The sequence below is a fragment of the Trichechus manatus genome, unplaced genomic scaffold (genome assembly GCF_000243295.1).
Source record: "Trichechus manatus latirostris isolate Lorelei unplaced genomic scaffold, TriManLat1.0 scaffold00008, whole genome shotgun sequence".
Lineage (NCBI taxonomy): Eukaryota > Metazoa > Chordata > Mammalia > Sirenia > Trichechidae > Trichechus > Trichechus manatus.
Genome location: NW_004443944.1, coordinates 30,395,412 through 30,420,902, shown reverse-complemented (window position 1 = coordinate 30,420,902; position 25,491 = coordinate 30,395,412). Strand labels below are relative to the sequence as shown.

Sequence of the window (25,491 nt, the reverse complement as noted above, 5' to 3'; positions counted from 1 at the left end):
GTCGAGAATGTAAATAAACAGAAACCTAAGCCTCCAAGCGTGGTTTTTAAAGGGGGATGATGAATGTGAAACCATGCACAGGGTGCATTACAGTCTGGTTTTTGTGCTTTTTTCATTTTATTCTGATAGGAACTTTTATTACTTAACTCTGTGCATAACTTATTTAATGTACTGTATAAATGAACCAAAACTGTTAAATATGTATTTAGTTTGTTCTACTTAAAGTAGTCAATAAAAAGGCTATATTCCTTTTCTGACTTGAGCTGGAATGGGACTGGGAGGGAAGGTGGGTGCACCATGAGGTATCCTGCTGGTGGGCTTCTATGTCCTGCTCTGCCTTCCTCCCAGATCTTTTCAGGGGGTCTCTAACCAGTCCTTATGGCCCAAAGAATATCCAGGAGAATGATAGCAGGCAGTGTTGCTGAGGAGATGGTTCTAGATGCTGGAACCCCACAGGGCCTGGAGCTGGGCCTCTGGAGACTGGCTGCAGCTGCCCTGTTGTGGGGGGTATTCCCAGTGGGCAGCAGGCAGAGGGGCCCAGGCCTGCCCGGCTGACTGCTTGTGCCCATGACTGTGCCTGCCCACCCATGGTCTGGCAAGGCCCCATGGGCCCACAGTCAAGTGCCGTATTCCCAGTTTCTCATTGTTCCTTTCTTCACCTTTGAGTGATTTTTTTAAAAGTGGTCTTTTAATAAGGAAAATAACCACAGAAGTTTTAAAAAATAGAGCAGTAGGCTTGTGGGTATTTTTTTCTAATAACTCATGTATTTCCAAACTTTTAACAAAAAATTTTAACATAGCTGGACCTTTTTACAATGATGTTGACAGTTGCCATCGAGTCTTTTCCAACTCGTGGTGACCCCATGTGTGCAGAGTAGAACTGTCTCAGAAGGTTCTCGAGGCTGTGGGTGGGTTCTCAACGCTGGCCTTTCAGCTGGTAGAGTGCATAACTGTTTTCGCCACCAGGGACTCTTACTGATGTTAAATTGTATTTTCACTGTTGCCTTCACATTTATATGCTTAATGGTTGCATAATTTAATTGAGGCTACAATTTTCTTAACCCTTCACCTCCTGTTGGGCAATTGGATTGCTTCCAAGTTTTCTCTGTTGTTAGGACATACTGAAGTGTACCTCTTTCTTTACATGATTTATCTCCTCAGGATAAATTTTTCCAAAGTAGAATTTCTAGTATTGAGCATAGTTTGGACCCTTGAAGCATGCATTCAGATTGCTTTCCCTGAAAGCCCACCATCTTGATGTGCCTCCAGCAGCCTCTGGGTAGCATTTGCCAGGGCTCTGAGCAGCTGGGGCATGATGCAGAGACTGGTGCAGGCACACCTATGCATACCTGTGCAGAGAGCCTCAGGTTGTCCATCTAGTTTACCAGCCAGTAAACTTGAGGCGTTGCTTCCCAAGGCCCTGGCCCCAGCCTCACTCCTGCCACCTGAATAACCATCTCAGGCCTCTGCCCTAGACCTGCGTCTCCTGAGCAGCCTTGGCCAAGAGGCTGCTGGCACCACCAGCTTCACAGACCCCCAGAAGGCAATGGGAGGGGTTGGTTACTAGATTGGGGTAGGAAGAAGGGCTGGCCCACGTCAGCAAAGCACAGCCCACCTTAGCTCAGGAGAAAAGATGCCAGGGACTAAGGTGATATAGTAAAACGCAATGTTGGTGTCAAGGGAAATTGCTATGGAAATGGTAGACTGAAAAACTCTCCATGGCCACAAAACACCCAGATGCCAGATAAATTACTATAAATGTATTTTTAACTGCATTGCAGAGGTCACAGACAAGAAAGTATAGGAAATCCCCAAGGGCCAGAAAAATATAAACTGAAACCACAGAGGTTGAATTCAAAAGAGGAAACGTGTACTGCTTGGGGGCAAAAGACATACCAAGAACTCAAGAGTTTGGGGAATTAGGGGTGGGAGGAGGAGCAACGGACTAGGAAGCAGAGAAACAAAACTGGGGGCCCTTACTTGAAACCAGGTCACTTGGCGCCTTTGGCCTCAGTGAAAAGGCAGGAAAAAATCTGACTGCCTGCAAGGGAACCTGACCAGGAAACATCTCTGCCTCTGCTTGGAAGAGAGAATCTCCAGTCTTCTGTCCGCTCTCTTCTGGCCAGGGTTCAGGTTTACACTATTCCAGAGGCCAAGGAATCGCACAGGCTGAGAAATTAAGATGATCCTAGACTTGCAGTACCTCCTGGTGTCTGGCAGAGGCAAAAATACAAATCCTCTGGAGAAAAAAATATCCTTAATTAGGGACCTTCAGGATTTCCATATATTACATATCAACTGTCAAAAAAAATAACTAAACATCCAAGGAAATGAGCCACCATGAGCAAGAGTCAGCAGGAACAGCAATTGATTGAGACCCTGGGACTTCAGATACTGGAATTATCAGATGCAGAATATAAAATATATGAAAGCTCTAAAGATGGTGCTGAAAAAATGAGCAAGAAGACTAAAAATGACTAGGCAAACTTTTAAAAATAAAATTCTGGAAATGACGTACTCAGTGGACTATTAGAGCAGATTAGATGAATCTGTAGAGAAAATTAGTATACTACTGTGCAGCGTAGTCAAGGAGATGGAAAATATGAGAGAGATTCTTTCTGGAGAGGAGAGCCTTTCATATTTTCCAAGGATGGAGGCAAGGAGCCTATTGATGTTTTTTGTGTGTATCATTTAAAGGGAAATAGTTGTTCTGGCATGATGATACAGTCACAGAATGGGCCTGTGTGTTGACCTAAACTCGTCCTGCCCATCTGTGCTTGTTTTGAACTCTTGGTATTTCAGGATTGCTCTGTCCTGTAGGATCGCTGTGAGTCAAAATCAACTTAAAGGCAACGGGTAATCTCAGTCTTCCTCACTCCAGGTTGGGGAAATTTGCAACACCCACTCCCCCAGCTCCAGGATGGCCCCGTTGGCTGGGGCCGAGCGCCCTCTTGTGGACAGAGCCAGATCTGCTGCCTCCACCTCCTCCACCTACAAGCTAGATCCCTATCCAAGGTGCACACCCTGGCTACTTCTGCCTTCATCTCTGCACCAATCTTTTCTGAGGCTGCCCTCCTGCCCCATGAGTTCAGCTAACAGTCCCTTGGACGCCCACACCAGGCCCACCTCCACCTTGAGCTGTGCTCCCATGGCTCTCCCTCGCCATTCCATTGCCATCCTGCAGGCCCCAGGCCTTGGCATCGCTCCTTCCTTTGTTAGAGCTGCCACTGCTGCCTCCAGCCCTGGACTGGTTTCTGCTGCCAAGAGGATGCCCTCTCCCCCAGCGCTGTTCACACTTGATGGCAAGTAGTTGTCAGTGCCAGGGAGCAGATCCCAGCTGTGTGACCCAGAGCGAGGCCTGTTTCCTCATCTGTAAATTGGGGCTGCTAATGATGCCAGGAGTCCCTGGGTGGTGCAGACAGTTAAGTGCTCGACTACTAGCTGAAAGGTTGGAGGTTTGAACTCACTCAGACACCCTGGAAGACAGGCCTGGTGATCTGCTTTGGAAAGGTCACAGCCTTGAAAACCTATGGAGCCGTTCTATTCTGCACACACGGGGGTCACCATGAGTCAGAATCAAATGAAGGCAACTAATGACAACAGCAAATGATGCCTACACCATTGGGTGTTGCGAGGGTGAAATGTGATCATTTGCACATTGCCCTTAGCACAGGGCCTAATACACAGGAAGTCCCTGTAAGCTGCGGTTGCCGTCATAACCTGTTTTTCTCCCTGTCCATCTATGATTTCCTTGAGGATTTAACTTTGTTCCCAGCACCCTGCATGGAGCCTGGTGCCTTGCTCAAGTAGTACCTGTTTCTAGAAGCTTGCATCCAGTCAGAAGCTTACCTATTTCCCAGTCCCTCCATTTCAACCCATCAGAGCTTGGTGCGTGTATCTCTAAGAGCTCAGGGCAATGGCAGCCATCCCAGACTGTCATTGTCTCCCCAGCACCTGGCCTGGCACTGGGCCAGTCCCCAGGACAGGTTTGACTGTGTGCAGGTGAGTCATAGGCACCGGTGTGAGGAGGGCGAGGAGGCAGCTTGGCAGGTGCAGGGAATAGGTGAAAGGGTAGGGGTGGCAGCTGTGGGCAGGAGCCCGGGGCTCTCCCAGCTTCAGGACTGCCTGCCCTTTACCTAGTGCTAACAGCAGCACAGGACATTTCACCGTCGCCAGCACCTGCCACAAAGCAGATGGCCAGCAGCTGTTGAAATGAGCTGAAGAACCACGAAGAGCAGGTCATCAAGGACAGGGATTGGGAATGGTGACCCAGACCTGGTGGCTTTGACCTGCTACTCGAAGGATGAGGAGGCATTTCCATAGTGGACAGGGCTGGGAAGAGCAAACCCAGGGAGGCTGCCCAAACTCAGCTGGAGTGTGCTTCAGGGAGAGGAGGCTGCTGCATTGGGGATGAGGGCTGACTGCTATGCACCTTGAGTGTCAAGTCAATAAATCAAATTTGCTGAAGGCAGGAGGGTGCCATTGAAGGGTCTTAGGCAGAGGGGTGCAGTCACCATGGCAATGTTTTGAACGCCCCTCTGGGGAATGGATGGTTGAGGCTACCAGAGTGGAGATGGGAAGCCCAATGAGGAAGCTGCCAGTCTTCGGGCCCAGAGGTGACCGTGGCCCTGACCTGGGGTCCGTGGGGAACAGTGGAGAAAGAAAGATGAAGGTGGGCTTGCAAGAGGAAGCAGACAAAATGTAAAGGCTCCTCACAGCCCCAGCCCCACACCCCCCACATGGCTCCCCAGTCTGGCCCCCTCCTGACTCCCCATTACCTGCAAGACAAAATTCAAACTCTCGCTGGCCTGGCCTCCCAGCTCACCTCCAGCCCCTTACCCCCTCCCCATGGTTCCACCTGTGGTCCCCTCTGTCCACAGCACTCTGCCTGCCCTTGGCCCCTCATATGTGCCTGGAGACCCCTACTCATCTTCCCCAGCTCAAACCAAATGTTACCTCCTCCAAGAGGCCTGTCCCAGCCCCACAGGACCGACCACTTCCTCCCCCCACCGCAGTGCCCTTACAGCACCCCCAAGCATTCAGCAAGGGCAGGAGGACCCAGCCTGTTATATTTTTTTAAAGTGTTTTCAGAACTCCATCACAGGCTGAGGCAGGCGAGGCACCTAGGGGGCAAAATTTATGGAGGCCTCACTCCGGCGGCGTCAGCTGGGGGATTTCAGCACCTTTGCTCAAAGATGGCACGGAAGCTTAGTTTTCAGGGTTTGCTGCTGCCATTGTTTTCATGGAAGACAACAGAAGGAATTAGAACAGAGGACAGAAAGGATTGTTTAATCCCAAATCAGCTGAGACACTGAAACTGGAGCTGGGGGAACAAATTGCTTTAAGCTGCTAGAGATGCCAGCAGCACTTTCGAGGAACTGCCGCGAGTCCCCGTACCTGGGATGGCAGCAGCCCTGTGTGACAGTCTACCGCCTGCAGGGTGGGGGGGCAGGGCACTAGGACATCCACCCTGAGCTGCTGCTGTCTAAGCTGCCTTCCTGGCCAAGCCCCCAGTGCCCAGGAAGGGCCTGACATCACCAGGGCATCCAGGAACATGAGTAAAATATCACCTAGCCTGCTGTCCAGTCAGGCCTGGCTTAAAACCTACCATGGCTTCCTCAGGGTGAAGCACCTTTGAGGCACAGCCACCTCCCCAACTTCATCTCAGCCTGCTCTTCCTTCAACCCAGCCTCAGCCCCCCGCTGGGCTTCCTTTACTTCACCCAGCCAGGCTCTCCTCCACCCTCAGAGCCCATGCACACTGTCTGCTCTGCCTGAAATACTACTGTCTCCCACCACCCCCATACCAGGCCAAATGCCATCCTGTGCTCTGTGGGGCCCAGAGCCTCCCCCTTTAGGGCTCACGTCCCTGTTGGTCACCTCTCCTTGGTCCCCTGGACCCTCCCCACCACCCATAAAACCCATTGCCGTGGAGTTGTTTCCAACTCATGGCGACCTTATAAGACAGAGTAGAACTGCCCCACACGGTTTCCAAGGCTATAAATCTTTATGGAAGCAAACTGCCACATCTTTCTCCCATGGAGCAGCTGGTGGGTTCGAACTACTGACCTTTTCGGTTAGCAGCCCAGGGCTTAATCACTGAGCCACTAGGGCTCCTTCTCCCCACCACAGTGACTGGCAAAACCACGTGGCCATTATTCTGGAAGCACTCAATGTCAGGTGGCAGTGACAAGCTCAGCCTAGAAGGGCCAGTGTGTGTTTGGGGCAAGGTGGGAGGAGGGGTTCTGTGTGGGGGACAGGTCTTCTCACAGGAATCCGGCAGTGCTATCCGGGGTGGGAGGCCCAACTTCCCAGGCCAGGCCCCCGGAGAAAAGGCTCAGGGCTCTGCCCCGCCATATCACACCCTGTTTGGGGGCAGTGAAAATAGAACCCCCAGCAGATTTGTGGGGGTGGCGTTGAGAGACCATGTCTGCTCCCCTTTCCCAGGCAAGACCAGAGCCAGGGTTTGTGGGGCTGAGGTGGACCCTGAAGTGGGGAAAACGGGATTCGCTGGGCTTAAGTTGCCACTTTCTGCCAGTAGGGAAGCTCGAGAGAAACTGGTTGATTTACAGAAACTGTAAAGAAAGGTTTCCTGCCCTGAGTTTCTGGCCTGAGATGCATTCTGGCCCCACAGCCTGCCCTCCTGCAGAAGGAGAGAGAGGAGGCGACGCCAGAGGGGATCACTGCCTTTATTGCCTCTGGGCTGGGGTCCCAGGCTGGGGCTCAGAGGTCTCCGGGCAGCAGGCAACTCTGGGCCTAAATTATTGCTACTTGGCAAGGTCACCCTGGGGCTTCCTACAGTGCCCTGAGTGTGGGTGGGATGCGGGCATGCAAATTATATGCAAATGACATGCAAATAAACCCAGGAGTCTCTAGACTTCTCTAGTTCAGCCATGATACTGGAAGACCCTGGAGCTGCCAGCCTGGGAAGGTAATGGAAACCCCAAGGTCCTTACACCTTGCACTGCAGCCTGGTCCAGCCCTGCCTCAAGGATCGGGTTCAGGGTGGGGAGGTGCCTGAGCATCAGCCCTGGTTCTGCCACTAGCTGGCGAGGAACAGGAGCCTGGCCCCAAGACATCAGGAAGAAAGTAAGGTGCCCACTGGGCAGCCAGATGGACTGAGACCCAGAGAGAGAAGGGACCTGCCTGGGTCATACAAGACAAGGGCAGTGTCTAAGCCTCCTGGGTCCAGTCAGAGGCCAGAATGCCTCAGAGGCCAAAGCTACAAACGATAAAATACACTGATACATAAACAGAAAGCAAGTGGCCCAGTCCCTGACCCCCGGGCTGAGCAACGGGGGGTCACCAGCGGGTCTAAGAGGAGGCAGGGTCCTTGGTCTTGTCTCTCAGGCCTTGGTGCTGAGTTGGCCAGTCCAGAACGCTCTCGAAGGAGGCAGGCAGAGCCCCAGGGTCCTTGGTTTGAACAAGTCAGGCTCAGTTATTATTCATAATCCACCAGGAGGCTGTGGGTCAGAGGTTGGGAGTGAGAATTCAGCAAGGGTCCACTGCCCCAGCCGTGGTCCCAAGACTGTGGAGAGGCGTGGGGGCGGCAGTGCACCTGGGAAGAACACAGTGGTGAGGGTGTCCGGAGCCTGCAGGTGATCAATAAGGATGCGCTGGAAGGCCTTACTGCAGGCTGACTGCTGGTGCCTGGGGAAGGTCACGAGGGTGTGGGGACTGAGACTAAAGCCAGGCCCCTCAAGATCAGGACCACGTGGTCAAGAGCTCCCGCTCCCACCCCAGGCCCGCTGTCTGCCTTCACATCCCAGTCCTTCCTCAGCCTGCCTCTGAGCCTCAGTTTCCTCCTCTGTGAAATGGGGACAAGTGTGAGGATTCAATGAAATAACACACTCCAGGGGCTTGGCGTGGGACACAGTACACAGTGAGAAGAGTGAACATTCAGTGGGTGCCCGCTGTGTACCTGGCACTGTGTTCAGTCAGTTCTTTAAACATCATCTCATTTAGCCCATAGGAGGAACTGTTATCATCCCCATTTTGGGAAGGAGGACACGGGGGCTCAGAGAGATTAGGTAACTCATCCCAGGTCACACAGCCAGTGAGAGGGAGAGGCAAGATTTGAACCCATGCTGTTTTAGCATCACTCATACCTTCTCCAGGAGGCCTCATCCCGCCAGAACTCATACAGAGTGAAGGAGCCATTGTCCAGCGTCTTCTGAGCAGACACACTGTGAGGCCAAAGAGATGGGCAGGCCAGGCCCAGCCCAGTGCTGTCACCACAGCTGCCTACTCGGCCAAGAGGGGCTAACGGCAGCCCTGGCCCAGGAAGCACAGCCCCAGCCCCTTCCCTGCTCACCCCCACCCCCACCAGCCACCCGGGGACTCACTGTAGGCACTGGCTCTGGGCCCCCGTGAAGTCCACGTAGCAACACAGTGCCCGGTGGAAGTCCTGCAGGGCTTCCTCTGCCACGTGGACCTGCCTCTGGGCCATGAGGATGTGCTGGCAAGAGAGGCAGCACAGGCTGCTGGAGGGCGCAGGGCGCAGGGCGCAGGGCAAGGAACTGCCGTGGTCTCCAGGAGGACCCTTCCTTCCTCAACCTGCACCAGCCTGTCTTCCTCGGGGTCGGCCTCCTGACCCCTACCCCGCCCCCAAAATCCTCCCTTCCCCATTTCCAAGGTCACTGCCATGGTCCAGCCACTGTCCCCTCTCTCTGCAGTATGCTACCGCCTCCATCTGACCCCTCCAACTCTTCTATCCACAGTGCACCAGACCTAGTTTTCAGAAATGCAGACGGGGGAAACATGCCAGAGACGGGCAATGATTTCTGCAGGGTCACAGAGCAAGGGCCAGGATGTGGCACTCGCCTGCCAGCCCTGAGGCCCGAGTGAGCCAAGCCTGGAGGATGAGAGTGGGGTCAAGCTGGGGGAGGCAGGCACGGGCACAGCGCAGGGGCAGGGTAACCCACTGGCACCGGGCACCTCCTCCCGTCATGAGCTCCTGGGGCCCAGACACCATTACCAGACTGCCCCTCCTGGACTCACCGAGTCAGGCCCTTTGGCCAGCTCCTCTTCATGCAGGGGCTCCAGCCGGGGGGTCTGGGGGGTACACAGAACGTGGGCTGGGCCCCTGGTCCCTGGCCCCTGGGCCCCAGGAAGGCCCTCCCCACAGGGTGCTGGCCATGCGGCCACTCACCTTGCACTCGAGCTGATCAATGAGCTCCTGGAGACGGTTGAGCTGGAGCCGCCACTGCATCTTGGCCTCTGAGCTCTGCCCTGGTGTGTGGGGCCCATCAGGGTAGTTAGGCATGGACCCCTCGGGCTGGGAGGCCTCTTGGGATGAATTGGGGGAGGAAAAGAGGTAGGGCACCAGGGGTGGGGGGATGCAGTGCCCACCCTGGACCCTCCGCAGACAGGCCTCCCACCCCGCACAGGCTGCACCTGTGTCATAGGAACTGGACCAGGTGGGTGACCGGCTGATGCTCCTCATGGCCCCGCGCCCTGCCCGCCGGCTGCCACGTGGCCTGCTCTGCACCTCCATACTCTCTTCATTCGGTCTAGGGGAAATCGGGGGTCAGCACACTACCCCAGACCCATGGGGCCAAGGACTGGGGCCCCAGGACAGGACCAGGTCTGCGTGGGGCAGAACAGGCCTCTTAAGACACTAAGGCCCAACCTCAAAGGCAGCCACCTCCTCTCACCCCCTTGGGGACTCCCTGCCCAAGAACGTGGGCTCCAGGACTCTGGAACTACGGAATGTGACGAAGGCTGAGGGAGTTGGAAAGTGGGGATAATGGGAATTCACGTCTGGACCCTGAGGTTGGCAGGACCCCCTCACATACCTTGGGCCACAGGCCTGGGCCTCCAGGGTATCCGATGCCCCCTCCAGTGAGCTCTGCAGAGCTTGCAGCTGGCTCACCGTCTCCCGCAGCAGGAAGCGCGTCACAAACTGGTCCACCTTGGAGGCCCGCTCGTACTCCTGGAGGGTGGAAGAGGTATGGTCCACATCCCCACCCCAGGGCATACATTTCTGAAGGAGCTGCCCCCTCCCCGACCCTTGCCCATGAGAGCAACGGCAGCCACATAAAGAGCAGAGGGGATGAGAACCTGGCACGAGCGGGAGGGCTCTGGGACCCAGGGTGGGGGGTGAGGAGGGCCTGGACCCCTCCTTGTCTGAGCCTGGCCCCTCTCCTGGGAGACGTGGGGCCGGCTCACAGGGAGGCATTTGCCAGCTGGGATGCCTGGTTCTCTGAGGGCCTCAGGTCCCTCTCTTCTCGGGACTACCACTTTCAGCATTGCTACAGCCCATGAGTTCCAGGGTACAGCTAGGCTTAGCATGGGGGGGCGGGTCACAGAGTATCCAAGGGCCAATTTTGACATATGAAGCAAATGATAATGTGATATGGCCCCATGTTCACCAGCTGACCTCAAACTGACATCTGTATGTTCCTTCATTCACGCATGCAACAAACATTTACTGAGCACCTTGTACTAGGAGCTACGGATACAAGACAGCCGAGTCACTGTCCTCTTAACACAAGAACACCAGAACTCACTCCAACCTACACTGCTAGCCTCCCCTGGCCCCTCCCAAGGCGGGCAGGATGGCAGGGAAGCCCACCATATGCCAGGCCCTGCACTGCCCATCTTGGGAGTCTGAAACTCCCCAATTCCCTTCACCTCCTTGTGCCTCAGTTTTCTCATCTATAAAATGGTGATGGTAACACTCACCTCAATGAACTGTTGAGAGGCTCCAGTGAGTTAATCCCTATACAGTGCCTGGCACATATGTTCTCAATACAAGGAGAACCGTCATTATTATTTTTATTGTCAAACATAATAGTAACGAACCCACTCACTTGTACCTCCAAAAGTCACAGATTTCCTGAGATGACCTTCCCCTCTCCCCCCAACACACACACACACACACACACACACACACACACACACACACAGGGATGGAGTCCTAGTCTAGGTCCCTCTCTCTACAAGGGGATTCCAGAAGCACCATCCACAAGTGGCTTCATCTCCTATCTGTGACCTGCTTCAGCTTGGCCAAGCTGGTGAGCTGGGAAGCAGCGACTGAGGGGCGACTGGGTCATCTTGTTCCCAAACAAGCCAGTGATTTCTGTCCTGTCTCCAAGCCTGGTCTCCAGACTTTCTGGCCATGCTCTGAGCTCAAAATCCTTCCAATAAATTACCTTTTTTGACACCTATGATGGTTGATCAGTTTCCGTTGCTTGCAAGCAAAGAACCTAGCTGACACAAGCACCCACTCTGTGCCAGGCACTGTTCCAAGGAGAATCTCATTTACTCTTCATAACGACTTACTGCAATCACAATTGACCCCATTTTGCAGATGAGAAGATTGGTGCCTAGAGGTTGATTACATTGGCCAAGGTCATACAGTTAGTAAGTGGCAGAGCCAGGACTCAAATCTCTACTCACTGCTAAGCACCTTACAAGCATCACCCCATTTATGATCATTAGGCCAGAAGTCACAGACAGCGAAAGGAGCCGACATTCACCTGTGGGTTCTAGGAGGCGGGGCTTGGAGCCTGGTGCTTGTGACGTCGGCCCATGAGGTCACAATGTTGCCTCCCTAGGGCAGGGCACAGTCAAGGGGCCTTGGCCGGAGGGTGGGGCAGAGGTAGCATGGGACGTGGCCCTCAGTAGTGACTGGCCCTGCCATGGGAAACAATAGTTCCCACGAGAGGACAAAAATGCCCAAGCAGGCCCACAAGGAGAAGCCACCTGACATGGAAAAGGCCTGGCGGAAGCAGCAGTTCTTCAGCCACCTCAAGCGGAAGAAGCCTCGTGTAAGTGCCAAGTGGACAGCAGGCAGTCAGGGGAACCTGGACAGGTGGGCAGGAGGGAATGCTGGGGATGTAGGCCTTATGGGCAGAAATCCTGGCACCATGGGAGCGGTTGGGGATCCTTACCGAGTGAGGGTCCCGGAAGTCTATATGAGTGTGGATGGAGGTCCTAGAAGCCCAGAAGGGAAGGTAGGGATCCCAGAAACCAGGAGGAGGACAATACTGGGGAGCCCAGAAGAGCGGGCAGGAGGAGGAGTCTCCCAGCCCTGGTTGGTACGACTTGGGCTGTGGGTGGGGGAGTTCCCTTAGCCGCCCCCCAGCCCCCAAACATGCTACTTTCCCCCTCTTCAAGTGGGCAGTGGTCATTGACACTGGGCTAGGGTGAGTGAGGGTCCCTGGCATCAAGGCTGGGAGGTAGGCGGGGATCCCATAAACGTGGATACAGAGGGGTCTCAGGAGGTAGAGCCGGAGGGGGTGAGGGTTTGTGGGGGTGGGCGACTGGGCAAGACGGGTGCGGGTTCCCCGCGTCAAGCAGGGGAGGCTGTGCTACTCCAGGGCCTGGAGTGGTGGGGTCCCGGGAACATGGGAGGATGATGGTATGAGTCTCTGACACCTGGAAGGGCCAGGGTCCTGGGAGCTAGAAGCCAGGTGGGTGATGGACCCTGGGAGGGGTCGGGGCGGGTACCAGGTCGTGGGCTCGGCCCCGGGGGCACTCGTTTCCCTCATGCCCTCATCCCCCGCCCCCAGACCAAGATCGTGCTGCTTTTACCCCTGCATAAGCGGCAGCCGCTAGCCGAGGCGGCGGCGGGTACCAGTGACCGGGCCGGGCGGCTGGATGAGGACGCGACTGGTCCTCCGGGGGGCTGCCCGGCGGCACCGCCCATGCTGCGAGGAGCGGGCGACAGCGTTGAGCGGCGCGACGGCGCGCGAGCCCGGGAGATGAAGAAGATCCTGGTCTTGCTGCTGCTGCTGGACGCCCGGCTGCAAGAGGAGGGGCGCCGCGCAGCGGGCGGGCCCGGAGCGGGGGGCGGGGCCAAGGCCGTGCAGAATTGGCAGCGGCTCTACGAGCGCTTGCTGGCGGAGAACGAGGCTGACTGTGAGGCCGACGCGGCCGAGGAGCAGCCGCGCAAGCGGCGCCGCTGCCCGCGTCGGCGTTCTTGAGCGCCCGGCCGGCCCACCAGCCCCGACCAGCCCAATAAAGAGCTCTTAGCAACCCTGACGCCTGCTACCTCTGCCTGAGGCGTCGGGGCGCCGAGTCGGGAGGGGGCGGGCGGAGGGCGGGACTAAGGCCCAGAGCGAGACGGGGATGAACTGGACATTCTGAAGGCAAAGCAACAGCCATAGTTTGGAGCCAGAACTGCCTTTACCTCCTCCCTCCCTTGTGACTCAAGGGTCAGAACCCCTCCCCTGAGATGGGGAGAGAACTCTTCATGCCACAGTGGAGGGAGGCTGTTTCCGGTCTCCCTCTCCAGAGCCTGGTCAGATCCCTCCGGGTTTGCAGGCCCCGGGGGAAGTGGGCTTGGGCACACCCAGGCCTGGCCATGCTGGTAGGGGTGCTGCTCCCAGCAAAGGGCTGGCCATTTCCAGGAGTTCCAAGTATTCCAAAATTACTTTTAGGCAGAGGGAGTGGTCCCAGGCAAACAGTCGCCATTCTGGGAAGGAACTGTAAAGGTCCTACCGTCAGCTGAGGTGGATCCTGACACTCAGGCTCTGCCTGTGACAGCACCCGAGAGGAGAGGCCCGGGTCCCTGGGCTCCCATCCCTCACCCCTACTCCACTCTGTTGGTACCCCAAAACACCTCAGTCAAATTCAGCACTAGTCTCCCAACCTACCCCATCCTATCCTCTTCCCCACGTTGCAGCTGAAGTCGACTTCCAAACCACTTATCTGGTCAGGACAGGTCACTCCCTTGCTCATAAACTCCCACTGGCTCCCCACAGCCCACAGGAAAAAGCTCAAACCTATTATTGTAATGTGGAGACCCAGTTCCCAGCCTCAGTCTTCTCCTCTAGGGCTTCTCATTGCCTGCCGCCTTCACCCCTGCTCTGCCCATATTGCCAGTTGTGATCTCCAGTGCGAGGCTCACCTTCCTAAATTATCCACGAGAAGCCTGGCCTGCTTTCTGTGGGCAGGACCCAGCTGCTTCTCCTCACTCTCCCGGGTCCCAAAGCTGGCTCCAGACCCTAGTGCTGCCCTAGCCCTGCCAAACCTGAAGCCTCTTTCCCATTATACATTGGCGACCAGCCTGAGGATGACAGTCAGCCACCTTTCAGGACAGACAAGCAGGGGTGAAAGTCCCAGCTCACTACAGCCACAGACCCAGCTTCTGCTGAAAATACCCTTCCATTACAGTCAACATGTCCCAATATCACCCCCACCCCACATTGTCTGCACCAGGCTAGAGGTTGTCTGCACCAGGATAGCATCTCCCCTACTTTTTGGGAGAATGGACTCTTCCCTACCATCCACATGGTTACAATCAGGGCAACCATGTTCCTCACTGTGGCCATGCCTCCTGGCTATACATAGTTGGCCCAAGCTGATCCAATCAGCTCCTTCTCTGGGACTGTAATTCAGAAGTTGTAAGAGGCCATGTTTGCTATATGAACATCCACAGGCTCAAGCCAGTCTTCAGAAGAATTAAAAAAAAAAAAAAAAATTGCAGAGACAGTGCACATCCTGGGTTCCCCACAGCTCTGTGGTCAGGCCCTGGTTCCAGTCTGTTCCTGAGGTCTGACTTCACCTTTGCTCTTGGTATCTATAAGATCCTTGTAAATAAAATCCCTATTTTAGCTTAAGCTCACCTTAGTGGGTCTTTTACTTGCATCTGAAATTATTCTAAAGAGAATAACAAGAAGTGGCCTCTTTCCTGTGTATAAGGATTATTACCACCTGTTGGAGGATGAAACTAGGCTCAGAAAGAGTTTAAGACTTGCTCAGGGTTGCACAGTGAGTCAGCTTCAGGAATGAGTCACAAACTCAGGCCCATGTGAGTCCACACATGGAAGCCATGAGGTTAAGGCCTTATGTGAGCTGCCTGGATCCCTCAGAGCTGAGCACCCAGAGCTCCTTGGAGTGGCTGCAGATCTTCAATCAAAAGGTTTCTCTTCAGCATTGAGAGGGGATGGCCGCATATCTGGCCAGACCACATCAGATGACATGAAGTGGTTTGGGGAAGGAATAGAATTGGGTGTGCTGGACAGCTAAGGCCAGACCCTTGGATGCCACAATCACTGCTTTTGGCCCTGTGACAGGAGAGAGGATGGGTCCAGGGAGCTTTCATGGGGGAGGGGGCTATGGAAGCACAGCTGGTGCTGAGGCCTGAGGTCACAATGAGTCCAATCCAAGTTCTTTCCTTCCTTCTCTGGCCATGCCTCCCACCTCCACAACCAAGAACTACTTCGTCCAAGCCCAGGTGAGAGGTGCCAGGAGAACACCTGGAGCTCAAGGGCTGGGCTAGACTCCTGGGTCTCCAAGGTGTGACGCATGTGCAGAAGACATTGCCACAAAGTCCCATCATTCCCAGAGCTCTGCTGCTCCTGGCAGCCTCCCAATATCTAAAAAGATTTTGTCTGTCCCTCTAATCATCCACCCCAGCAGAGACTGAGAGGGCAGAGCGGCACAGCAGAGGCGAGTCCTGAAAGAGTGTGGCACGGTGCAGAGCAAGAGGAGCCTTCAGCCAGAGAAGGGCAAAGAGGGCCAGAAGCGACGACTGACACTTCAACCAGAGGCGGGGCCTCAGGCCTCGGGGCGGAGCCAAGTGCTGAAAAGGAGATCCTACGGCCGGCCAGAAGTGGGAAGAGGTGGAACCCAGGATCGGAGGCCAGAGTCTAGACTGAAAGGGATGGTCTTTATCCAGCCCAGAAAAGGCGGGATTTAGGCCCGGAGGGCAGACCCAAGAGCTAAAAGGTGGAACCTTTATCTCAGCCAGCGGAGGCGGAGTCTCAGGCAAACACGGGGCAGGAGGGGCGGAGCCTCAATCCAGGGGGCGGGGCATAGGTCCTAAAGGGCCGAGTCTCTCAAACGGCCCGAAGAGAAGGCGGAGCCGGGCGGAGGCCCTGGGAAGCCGCACCTTCCGCCGCGGGGCGGGGTTGGTCCCGAAGGTGGCGTCCGTGGGTGGGAGCCGCGGGGTCCGCGGGCCGCCCCCGCTGGGCCGCATCGCAGTGGTGGTGGACCAGGGCTCGGGCTTCACCAAGGCGGGTTTCGCGGGGGAGCACCAGCCGCGCGTGATGCTGAAGAGCTCCAGCCTGGTGCCTAGCTGGGACCGGCCCGTGCTACCTGGCGCGCCGGGCTGCGAGCTGGCGGGCGGCGTGGCGCGGGCGCACCCCATCAAGCACGGCGTGGTAGTGGACTGGGAGGCGCTGGAGGGGCTGTGGGAGCGTTTGCTGGTGGGTGGCCTGCGGGTGTGCCCAGAGCAGTGGCCCGTGCTGGTGAGCGACTCGCCGTCGGCGCCTCCCGGGGGCCGCGAGAGGGTGGCCGAGTTGCTGTTCGAGACCTTGGCAGTGCCCGCGTGCCACATGGCCAGCACTGCATTGTTGGCGCTCTGCTCCACGGGCGCGCTCAGCGGACTGGCGGTGGAGGCCGGTGCGGGCGTGTGCCACGCCACGCCCATCTATGCGGGCCACTCATGGCAGGAGGCCACCTTCCGACTGGAAGTGGCAGGCACCACGCTGTCGCGTTACCTACGGGACCTGCTGGTAGCAGCGTGTCCGGACCTCCGACTGCAGACCCTACCCCGCAAGGCCATCACACAGCTCAAGAAGCGCTACTGCTATGTGTCGCTGGACTTCGAGGGTGACCTCCGTAACCCTGCCCGCCACCAGCCAGCCAGCTTCTTCATAGGCAACGGCTGTTCAATCCACCTCAGCAGCGAGCGCTTCCGCTGCCCCGAGCCCATCTTCCAGCCGAGTCTGCTAGGCCAGACTAAGCCGGGACTGCCTGCACTCGCCTTCCGGGCACTGCAGAAGATGCCTGCAACACTGCGGAAATGGCTGGCTGACACCGTAGTGCTGGCAGGTGGCTCCACACTTTTCCCTGGCTTCACTGAGCGCCTGGACATGGAGCTGGAGGCCCAGTGCCGGCGACACGGCTATGGGGCCCTTCGGCCGCGCCTGGTGGCCATGCCTGGGCGCGGAACAGCCGTGTGGACAGGTGGTTCCATGGTGGCCTCGCTGAGCTCCTTCCAGCGCCGCTGGATGACCCGGACCATGTACCAGGAGTATGGCTCCAGGCTAGTGCACGAAGTGTTCAACTGAGTCATGTTCCACTGCATGGGGTGGAGCCCCGAGAAGGCACTGCTGAGGCAGAGCTGCAGCTCTGTCAGAGGCATCCAGTGCCAGATAAATAAAGAGTCTGAAGAGTTTGGAGCTGGCAGTCATGGTGTGGTGATGGGCCACCCTCTCCCCTCTCTGGTTCAGGGGGAGGTATGCAGGGCCTCTGGGATCCTCAGCTTTGATCTGCAGTTTGAATCCTAACTAATGCCAGTTTAGAGAATGCCAGTCCAAGGCTGTTTCCATGGCAACAAGGAAGGCAATGCCCCTACTTGTGCCCCGGCCACAGATATGGAAGTCCCTGCAACATGCCAATCCCCTCCTCATGTACCATTTGGACTTCCACCCCATGCGAAGCCCCAAGGGGTGACCCTTTGAAAAGCCACTACATCCCCTGTGAAAGCAACCAGAAGGGGCAGCCCTGTCCCCAGCTGTGCGCTCAGGTGATGTCGACTCTCTGGGGTCCTCAGTTTCCCCCTCTCTAAAATGTAGAGTCAGGCACAATCCCAGTCCTGCCCATTGCTCCCTCACACCCCCTTATAAGAGCTACGGGACAAAGGGAGGTGGAGACATTTCTTAAAAGGAACACACAAAGGGAGGGGCAGCATGTGGTTTTCTGAAGTCACAGCCCAGGGGCCTGGAGCCCTTGTGCACACACCTGTCCACGTGTGTCCACAAACATGCAGATGCAATGTGCCTGCCTACTCATGTATATCCTCAGGCCAGGCCCCTCCCACTAGGCTCCAGGCACCAGCACGGACCTATGGACATGTGTGAGCACGGGCCCTCCACCTCAGCCCATCCCTGCTGGGTGCTTGGCTAACAGCCTGCAACAGTTAGATCTGGCCAAGAATAAAAATAGCAACAGCAGCTCCAGGTATTAAGTGCCTACTGCGTGCCAGGCACAGTTCTGGGTGCTGGGAAAAGAGCAGAGAACAAAACAGACAAAAATCCCTGCCTTCATTCTCATTTAATTGTCACAACAAATGTATGGAAGTAGATTCTATTATTATTCCCAGTTTACAGATGAGGAAACTGAGGCCCAGAGAGGTAAGGCTGCATAGCCAGGGGAATCAGGATTTGAACTCAGGCCTCTAGCTCCACAGCACTGAGCCACCATGGTGGAGGCCCCCACAGCACGGCAGACACCCTTGCCCTCACTTTGGGTCTCCTACCATCCACCCCTCCACTCACCAGTTTGGTGGTGTCCATGGCAGTGAGCACTGCATGGTTCAGTGACTCCAGCGCAGCCAGCACAGGCCGGTAGACACCCAGGTGTTCTGAGAAGTAGTCTGTGGGCGGAGGGGGTGCTCAAGGGTTCCCGGACCCCACCCCACCCCACCCATCCACCCAACTTGCCCCAATTTTGGCTGCCTGGAATCCCTGGCCTCAGCAGCCAAGCAGGCCCCATATCCTGAGCCCAGCCCATCCTGTCCCATTAGGAGACCAGCCATAGCACCCCCACACCCAGGGGTCCCAGGAGATGAGAGCTCCTGTGGACCTACTCACCACACAGTTTCTCTGTTTCCAAGTTGCTGTAAGGAAAAGAGAAGGTGCCCTTCAGACACTTAGGCTTGGGCCCAGTGAGCTGGCCACCCCAACAAGGAGGCAACTTTTGCCTCCACTCAGGTTAAGCTGCTCAATGGGCAGGGGGCCTTGGGCCGTGGGAGTGAGGAGTGAGGGAACTACTGGCCCCATCAAACATTCTCTGAGGGCAAAGACTCAGACTCACTTCCGGCCCCCAAGGGAACCCCAGGCCAGCGGGGGGTCAGATGTAGACAAAGGCCAGAGAGGAAGTGGTCAGGGCTGCAAAGGAGATGCCAGGCCTGGGAAAGTCCAGGGAAGCATTACTGGGGTGTTACTTGGTAGGTCAGGGAGGGCTTCCTAGAGGACGAGTTGCCTAAGCAAGGCCTTGAAGGATGAGGAATTTGACTTGAGTCTCTGGTCAGGATTGGGAGAACACTGCAGACAAAGGGTCTGGCCCAAGTTTCAGAAAAGGGAAGGGCACAGGAGCCTTGAATGCTGACCAAAAGAGCCTAGAATTTACCCTGAGCAGGTGGAGAAGGGAGGTAGTGGGGAAGGGCAGCTGTCTGCCCGTGCACCCATGGGAGGAAGCATGGGAGGGTATGCACACCCGTGACGAGGTACGTAGACGTGGGAGCAACCATGGGGAGCTGTGCACGTGTTCACGCACCTGCATCCATGGGTGGAAGCAGGCGGAGCCCTAGCTGTTCCCAGGCATCCTCTGGTCCCCGCAGGAAGAGGGAAAGGGGGGTGCCTGGGGCTGAGCCATGGGTGGTGACTCAGGCATGGCTATTTTGGGGTCCCAGCTGGAAGCAGTGTGGTGGGCAAGTCTGGAGATGGGTAGGGGGTGGGCAGGAGGGTTAATCTGGCACTGAGCCCTGGCACCCCTTTCCTTGCCCCCACCAGTCCCCTCCTGTCCTCGACAAGGAACCAAGGCAGCAGGGGACACAGTGGGGTTGGGACAACCTGGCCTCACATCCATCCACAGCTCAGCCGTCCCCCCCTCTCACACTCACTCAGTGGGATGCCCGTCAATGCCGCTGAACAGTTCCCGCAGCTCCCCTGGGCTGAGAACACCATCAGCAAAGTAATTCTGGAATTCCTCAAATGAGAGCTTACCGTCATCTGGGGTGGGAGGGAGACAAGGAGCGCAGTCAGTAGTCCTGGTCCCTGGCTGCACCCCTGCCACCAGGTCCAGGCCCCCCAAAGGCCTTGTGGCATCTCACAACTACTCAACCAGGTAGAATGGGATTCTGACCTCCATGGGGACCTGGCTATTGCGGACAAAAAATCTAGGGCCCAGAGGTACCCAATGAAGGCAGCAGGGCTCACCCAAGGGACAGGGCAGTATGGACCTGTCATTGAGTAGGAACTCAATATTTGCCAAATGAAGAAATGAATGAACAGCCTGGGACACAGCCAAAGCACACAGGGCCTAGACATCATTGGGAAGGCTTGGGGCCGAGTCACTAGCCCACATGCTGGCCAGCCTCTCTCCAGGGTGGAGGAACCTCCGTGCTCTGGGAGGACCCAGGACCTTCACAGGGTGAAGGTGAAATCTTCCTAATAGTGGAGGCTTTGTAAGAGACAGCAGACTGGCTCAGGAGGGAATGGGCTCCCTATCACAGGGGGCATGCAAGCAGAGGCTGAGCACACTTCAGTGGATTGAGGGGATTGAATCATGTTCCCCAGAAATATGTGTTGTAAATCCTAACCTCTATGCCTGTGGTTATAATTCCAATTGAGAATGGGTTTTTTTCATTACGTTAATCAGGCAGCATTAGTGTAGGGTGTGTCTTGAGTCAATCTCTCTTGAGATATAAAAGAGATTAAATAAGCAAGGGAGCTAGTAGAGATGGGTTAAGAGAGATGCCAAGCCACATGGAGATCTCTGAGGAACCAGGAAACAAGCTGAAGAGACAAGGACCGTCCTCCAGAGCTGACAGAGACAGAAAGCCTTCCCCTAGAGCTGGCACCCTGAATTTGGACTTCTAGCCTCCTAAACAGTGAGAAAATAAATTTTTGTTTGTTAAAGCCATCCACTTGTGGTATTTCTGTTATAGCAGCCCTAGATAACTGAGACAAGTGGGATGGTCAAAGATATTGGGGATTTGGCCTGAATGACATATAAGGTTGCTAAGCAGACGGTGGGAGGAAGAGCTGGTGGAGGGTCTGAGCCTCACGAGATAGAATGTCCTGATTCCAGTGAGACCACGTGGGTTGGAACAGATACAATCTCCACCAACTTGAAGAGACTCGAGGAGAAAGGGCAAGGGGTAGGGGACATGATCCTGTCTCAGGGAGGCTGAAGCACAAAAGGGTGTGAAGACCCCAGATGTGAGTGAGCTCAAGGCTGACTGGCTGTCTCAGCTCAGACTCATCTGGCCAATCAGGGCACAGTGCGTGGCTCCCAGTCGTCTGTGGGCAGCAACCTGTTGCCTGCTGGGCTCCCTTAGGGTTCCTGCTTTAGCTTCCAAGGCTTTTCCAGACCAGGGTGTAAGGTTGCCGAGGACCTAGGGAAGGTGGGGCTGACTCCCTGGACACTGGATTCAGCTTTATCCTGCCCAAGGATTGGGTTTAATTGTATCATCCGAGCCCTCCATGGGTCCAGATGGTTAGTTCATAAGGAAAGTTACCAAGCCCTCTAAAAAAATCTAAGAGTACAATCTGCCTCAGGGCCTCGTCTTCTTTACCCTAACCCTCAAAGCCTCTCACACAGGGAGCCTGGGTCACACAGACTTGGGTTTGAGGGCTGTGTGACCTCCGGCAACTGCTTCACCTCTCTGGGCCTAGCTGGTGGTAGTGACAACATGAGCTCATGAACAGGAAGTACCTACTGCTGTCCAGTACACTCCGAGAGCTGCCCCCCTCTTCCCTCCCCTCAACCCCGGTACTGGACAAACCACATTTCCTGCCCCCTCTATCCTCCAAACTTGGCTCAACACAGCACATCCTCTGGGAAGGATGCCTTGAGTGATTCTCCTGATTCAGGCCTCCTCAAGATTTGTCTCCACTCTAGATAGTGCCTACTAATCCCCCAACCTTCCTTTGGGCCTCCCTGATGTCGCCACTCTACCCCCTACTGTGGGGACCCAGAGGAAGCCACACTCACCATTCTTGTCTGCTCTTCGGAAAACCTAGAGAACAAAGAGGTGTGGGTAGAGGCTGTGAGTGGGGCCTGGGAGGTGAGAGGCCCAACCGAACCCAACAGGCCACAGCTGGCCTGCCTACCCCCTGCCTTGTCTTTCCTCCTGCCCACCCTGGTCCCGACACCCCCCACCCCCCACCCAGCTCGGCCCTGCAGGAGCTTTTCCAGCAAGAGGAGGCGCAGGAAGAGCACACAGCAGGTCCCACTGCTTGCTCACTTCTCCTTCAGAGTGTGGCCTCATGGGGGGTGCTCCAGGCTGGCTCCCTGCACCCCGCCTCCCACATCCAGAGTCGGCCCGAAGTCTGATGCATCAGCCCCTGGCACAGTCCCAGCCTGAGGAAGGTTGGGGAGATGGGCCAAGATGCGGACCAACGATCCTAGGCAGCCATCCCAGACCTGAACCCCTAACTCTGCTATGTGGCCTTGGCATACCCCAGACCCTGCCCTCTCTGGGCTGTTTCCCTGGATGCTTGTTGAAGACCCTGACCTGCTGGGCAGTGATTAGTCCTTTCTTTGCTATTGCCTCAGTTTTCCCAAGGGTTAACCCTTCCAGGGCTGGGCCAACTCAGTGGGAGGGCCTTGGGCAGGCATGTATGTTTGAGGAGGAGTGAGGGCGGCAAAGGCAGGGGCGGACAGATTGTACAGTATTTATGGAGAAGCAGAGATGAAGGGCAACAGAGGCAGAGAGACAAAGACTGAAGAGCAGCGTCAAAACAGTCCCTGCCTCTCCCAGGGACCAGAGACTCCCAAAGTAGCCTGGCAAAGGGGCGACCAGCAGACCACAGCAAGGAGGGTAGGCTGAAGTCTGGACAGAGAACTCTCATCAGGCTTCCGGTCCTGAATGCCACTCTCCTTCAGGTACTTTCTCAGGGACAGTGAGATTCAGGGATGAATCTAATCCCTAGCCGAATGCCTGGCTCAGAGGTCTGCCATTGGCTCAGGGTCACACAGCAGCCCAGTGTGGCCTGGCTGGAGTATATGGAGATACTGGGGAGAAGAGTGCAAAGTTAGGAATGAGGGTACCTAAGGTCACACCCTAGAGTGCCCCTGCCTCCATGTGTGACCTCAGACATGTCCCTAGCCCCTCGGGCCTTGGTTTCCACATCTGGGAAGCAGGAAGATCAGGTCCCTTTCAGCCACGAGGTCTGTGGTCAAGGTGCTGAGTCACTGGGGGCAGTGGGAAGGGGCAGGAACCTCTGAAACTGGGGGTGTGAGGGAGCCAGGACGGGGTTGAGAGTGAGGCTGAAGGGCAGGAAGGTGCTCAGGGCACTGATTGAGGCCCAGCCACGCTGCTGCATGCCGCAGCCCAGGGGGGTTGCAGGGTCACCACCACCCCATACCCAGACCACAGAGGATGGCTGTGGGCAGCCCTGACCATCTGTGGGACCCACAGCCCCTGGGTCAGGCCTTAGGGATTCGGGGGTCAGTACCAGGCGGGGAGGCTGCTTATGCTCCCAGGCTCCCCTGCCCCAGCACAGCCCAGCATGGGGCTGCCACAGAGTGGCCTGGGACAGCTCCTGTGACCAAGTGTTGATAGTCCCCACCTCCACTGGACACACAGATGAGGTGGGGGGGCGGGCAGCAGGGGCAGTGACCACAGACGAGAGATAGGGTGACAGACAGAGAACAGGGGACACAAAGGAAGCGAGACAGAGATACTGCAGACATAAGGAAACAGGCGCAGCAGCGTCAGACAGAGAAAGTGAGAGATAGAGACCCAGAGAGACCTGGAGGGAGAGACACTGACATAGTCACAGAGACAGGAAAAACAGTAACAGAAAGAGAGACGCGTAGACAGGGACAGGGAAAGACAGTGAGAGACAGAGCCTCAGTGAGACACAGGGACACAGAGACCTGGAGAGACACCGCGCGCGAGAGAGAACCCTGGGCCAGAGAGCCCGCGCCCGCTCCCCACTCACGTCCTGGAACAGCGCGTGTCCGGCGGGCCCGGCGTCGGGCGCGGGCGCGGGCGCGGCCGTGGGGTGCCGCGGGCGTTCAGGCGCGGGCGGCCGGAGCAGGCACACAGTGAGCAGCCCCGCGCACGCCATGACTCTGCCACCTGCTCCGCTCCGGCTCGGCTGCGGCTCCAGCTTCTGGACGCAGCCCCGCGGACTGACGGAGGGCTGGGGCCCCGCCCATTGGCGCCGGCGCGGATGCCGCGGGCCCCGCCCCCGCGACTCCGCCCACCGCCCGAACTGGCCAAGGAGGGTCCCTCCCCGCGGGGCGGGACACCGGGGGCCAGGGTCTCCAGCCCCGAGACCAAGGCTTTCTGAGATCCCGTGTTCCGGGCCTCCGTTTCCTTGTCCAGCCTTTGTGTGAGCAAGAGCTGCACAACTTAAAACTCCGAAACCGTTATGCTCTCACTTCCGCCACTGGAGCCTCGAGGCGGGGTGGCCACCGTGGAGTTAGGAGCCAACCGCGGGTCAGCTTGGGTGTAGGCCACAGCCAGGAGCAGAATGGGCCTGCGCCTTCCCACCCAGGGACAGTTTCCCAGACCATTAAAGAGTGAGTAAACAAGCACAATACAAAGTGACACCTTTTGGGTAAAACCCACAAGTGATCGGTGTCCTCATCTGCAAAATGGAGTAAGAGCAGCCACCTCATAGGATAGCTGCGGGGACACAAGTGTGCGTTGTTGTTGTTGTTAGTTGCCATTCAGTAGACTCATGGCGACCCCACGTGTGCAGAGCAGAACTGCTCTGTAAAGTTTTCAAAGCTGTGACCTTTTGAAAGCACATCACCAGCGCTGTCTTCCAATGGGTTTGAATTGCCAACCTTTCCACTATTAGTTGAGCGCTTAACGTTTGAGCCACCCAGGGGCTTCTGCATTGAGTGTAAAGGACTTGAAACAGGAACCAGCTATGAGAAAGCCCACCTAAGAGTTTGTTAATCAGGTACATGTGGACAGGACTCCCAGTCACCCTCCTCTCCCTTCCCCCCCCAGGTCTCCTTCCCCCCTCCCCTCTGCCATTCTAGCCTCTCTTCAATCCATCCTCCACACAGCAGCCTCTTTACCCCTGAATAAGGCCCAAGACAAAATCTCTCTCCACTCTCCAGCCTCATCCTGCCCCCAAACCTGGGGCTCCAGCCACACAGGCTTCTCTCAGGTCCTCAGTGCCCTGCTCCCTGCTGCCCCAGGGTCTTTGTACTGCTCTTCCTGCTTTCCTCTTCTAGTTAACTCCTAACTTATCCTACAGCTCTTGGCTTAAGCAACACCTCTTCCAGGGATCCCTCCCTGATTTTCTCATGACTCTCCTCCATCAGACCTCGAGAGCTCCATAAGGGAAGGTTACACACATGCCCCCAGAACCTGAAAGTCCCTGACACAGAATGAGCCCACTGTAAATAGTTGCTGCACATTCACAAATGCCCAGAAACACATAAGGAACACAGCAAGTTGATCAGAGCGGCCTCTCAGGGACTGGGGGAAGGGAGGGAGGGAGTTCACTAATTACTTTCTGTGCTTCTGGAGCATTCATGACTTTCTACAGCAAAAAATATTTGCTGGATTCGTTTTTAAGTTAGGACAAAAATGATGATGAAGTTTATCCTCCTTGAAGCAAACAGGCACAAATGAAATAAAATCAGGCAAGGATAGGGAGAAGGGAAGTGGAAAAGGGGCATTTTTCCAGCAGCCTTGGCCTCTCCCACCCTGATGTGCTCCCAGTACACAGTCGCAAAATCCAACCCAAACACCATCAAAATATTTATTAAAACCAAAGCAGGAGGGAACAGAGCTGTTAGGAAGGCAAATCAAAGTGCAGATTGGGGGGGTGGG

At 56.1% G+C, this 25,491-nt stretch overlaps 2 protein-coding genes across 2 annotated transcripts; one reads left to right on the top strand and one right to left on the bottom strand.

The window, feature by feature from the left end:
* Positions 1–7,353: 7,353 nt before the first annotated feature.
* Positions 7,354–23,761, bottom strand: NECAB3 (N-terminal EF-hand calcium binding protein 3). The gene is made up of 13 exons (XM_004370435.2): positions 23,633–23,761; positions 21,678–21,702; positions 19,582–19,690; positions 18,551–18,576; positions 18,236–18,333; positions 9,797–9,933; positions 9,396–9,511; positions 9,151–9,230; positions 9,000–9,053; positions 8,345–8,457; positions 8,108–8,185; positions 7,558–7,649; positions 7,354–7,462 (listed from the first exon to the last, which is right to left on the bottom strand). Exons 1-13 carry the CDS (start codon positions 23,759–23,761, stop codon positions 7,434–7,436), a joined length of 1,086 nt encoding a protein of 361 aa, XP_004370492.1. The 3' UTR covers positions 7,354–7,433.
* Positions 15,817–17,264, top strand: ACTL10 (actin like 10). Its single transcript, XM_004370436.3, has one exon. The coding sequence runs from the start codon at positions 16,001–16,003 to the stop codon at positions 17,024–17,026; it is 1,026 nt and encodes a 341-aa protein (XP_004370493.1). The 5' UTR covers positions 15,817–16,000; the 3' UTR covers positions 17,027–17,264.
* Positions 23,762–25,491: the final 1,730 nt, after the last annotated feature.

Excerpts from the sequence above, each read along its gene's own strand:
- ACTL10 (XM_004370436.3), top strand. The coding sequence starts at position 16,001 with ATGCTGAAGAGCTCCAGCCTGGTGCCTAGCTGGGACCGGCCCGTGCTA.
- NECAB3 (XM_004370435.2), bottom strand. The coding sequence starts at position 23,761 with ATGGCGTGCGCGGGGCTGCTCACTGTGTGCCTGCTCCGGCCGCCCGCG. Across the intron at positions 9,934-18,235 it reads CCATGGACACCACCAAACTG|GAGTACGAGCGGGCCTCCAA; the intron begins GTGAGTGGAGGG and ends TCCACCCTCCAG. Across the intron at positions 9,512-9,796 it reads GCCCAGGCCTGTGGCCCAAG|ACCGAATGAAGAGAGTATGG; the intron begins GTATGTGAGGGG and ends GATTTCCCCTAG.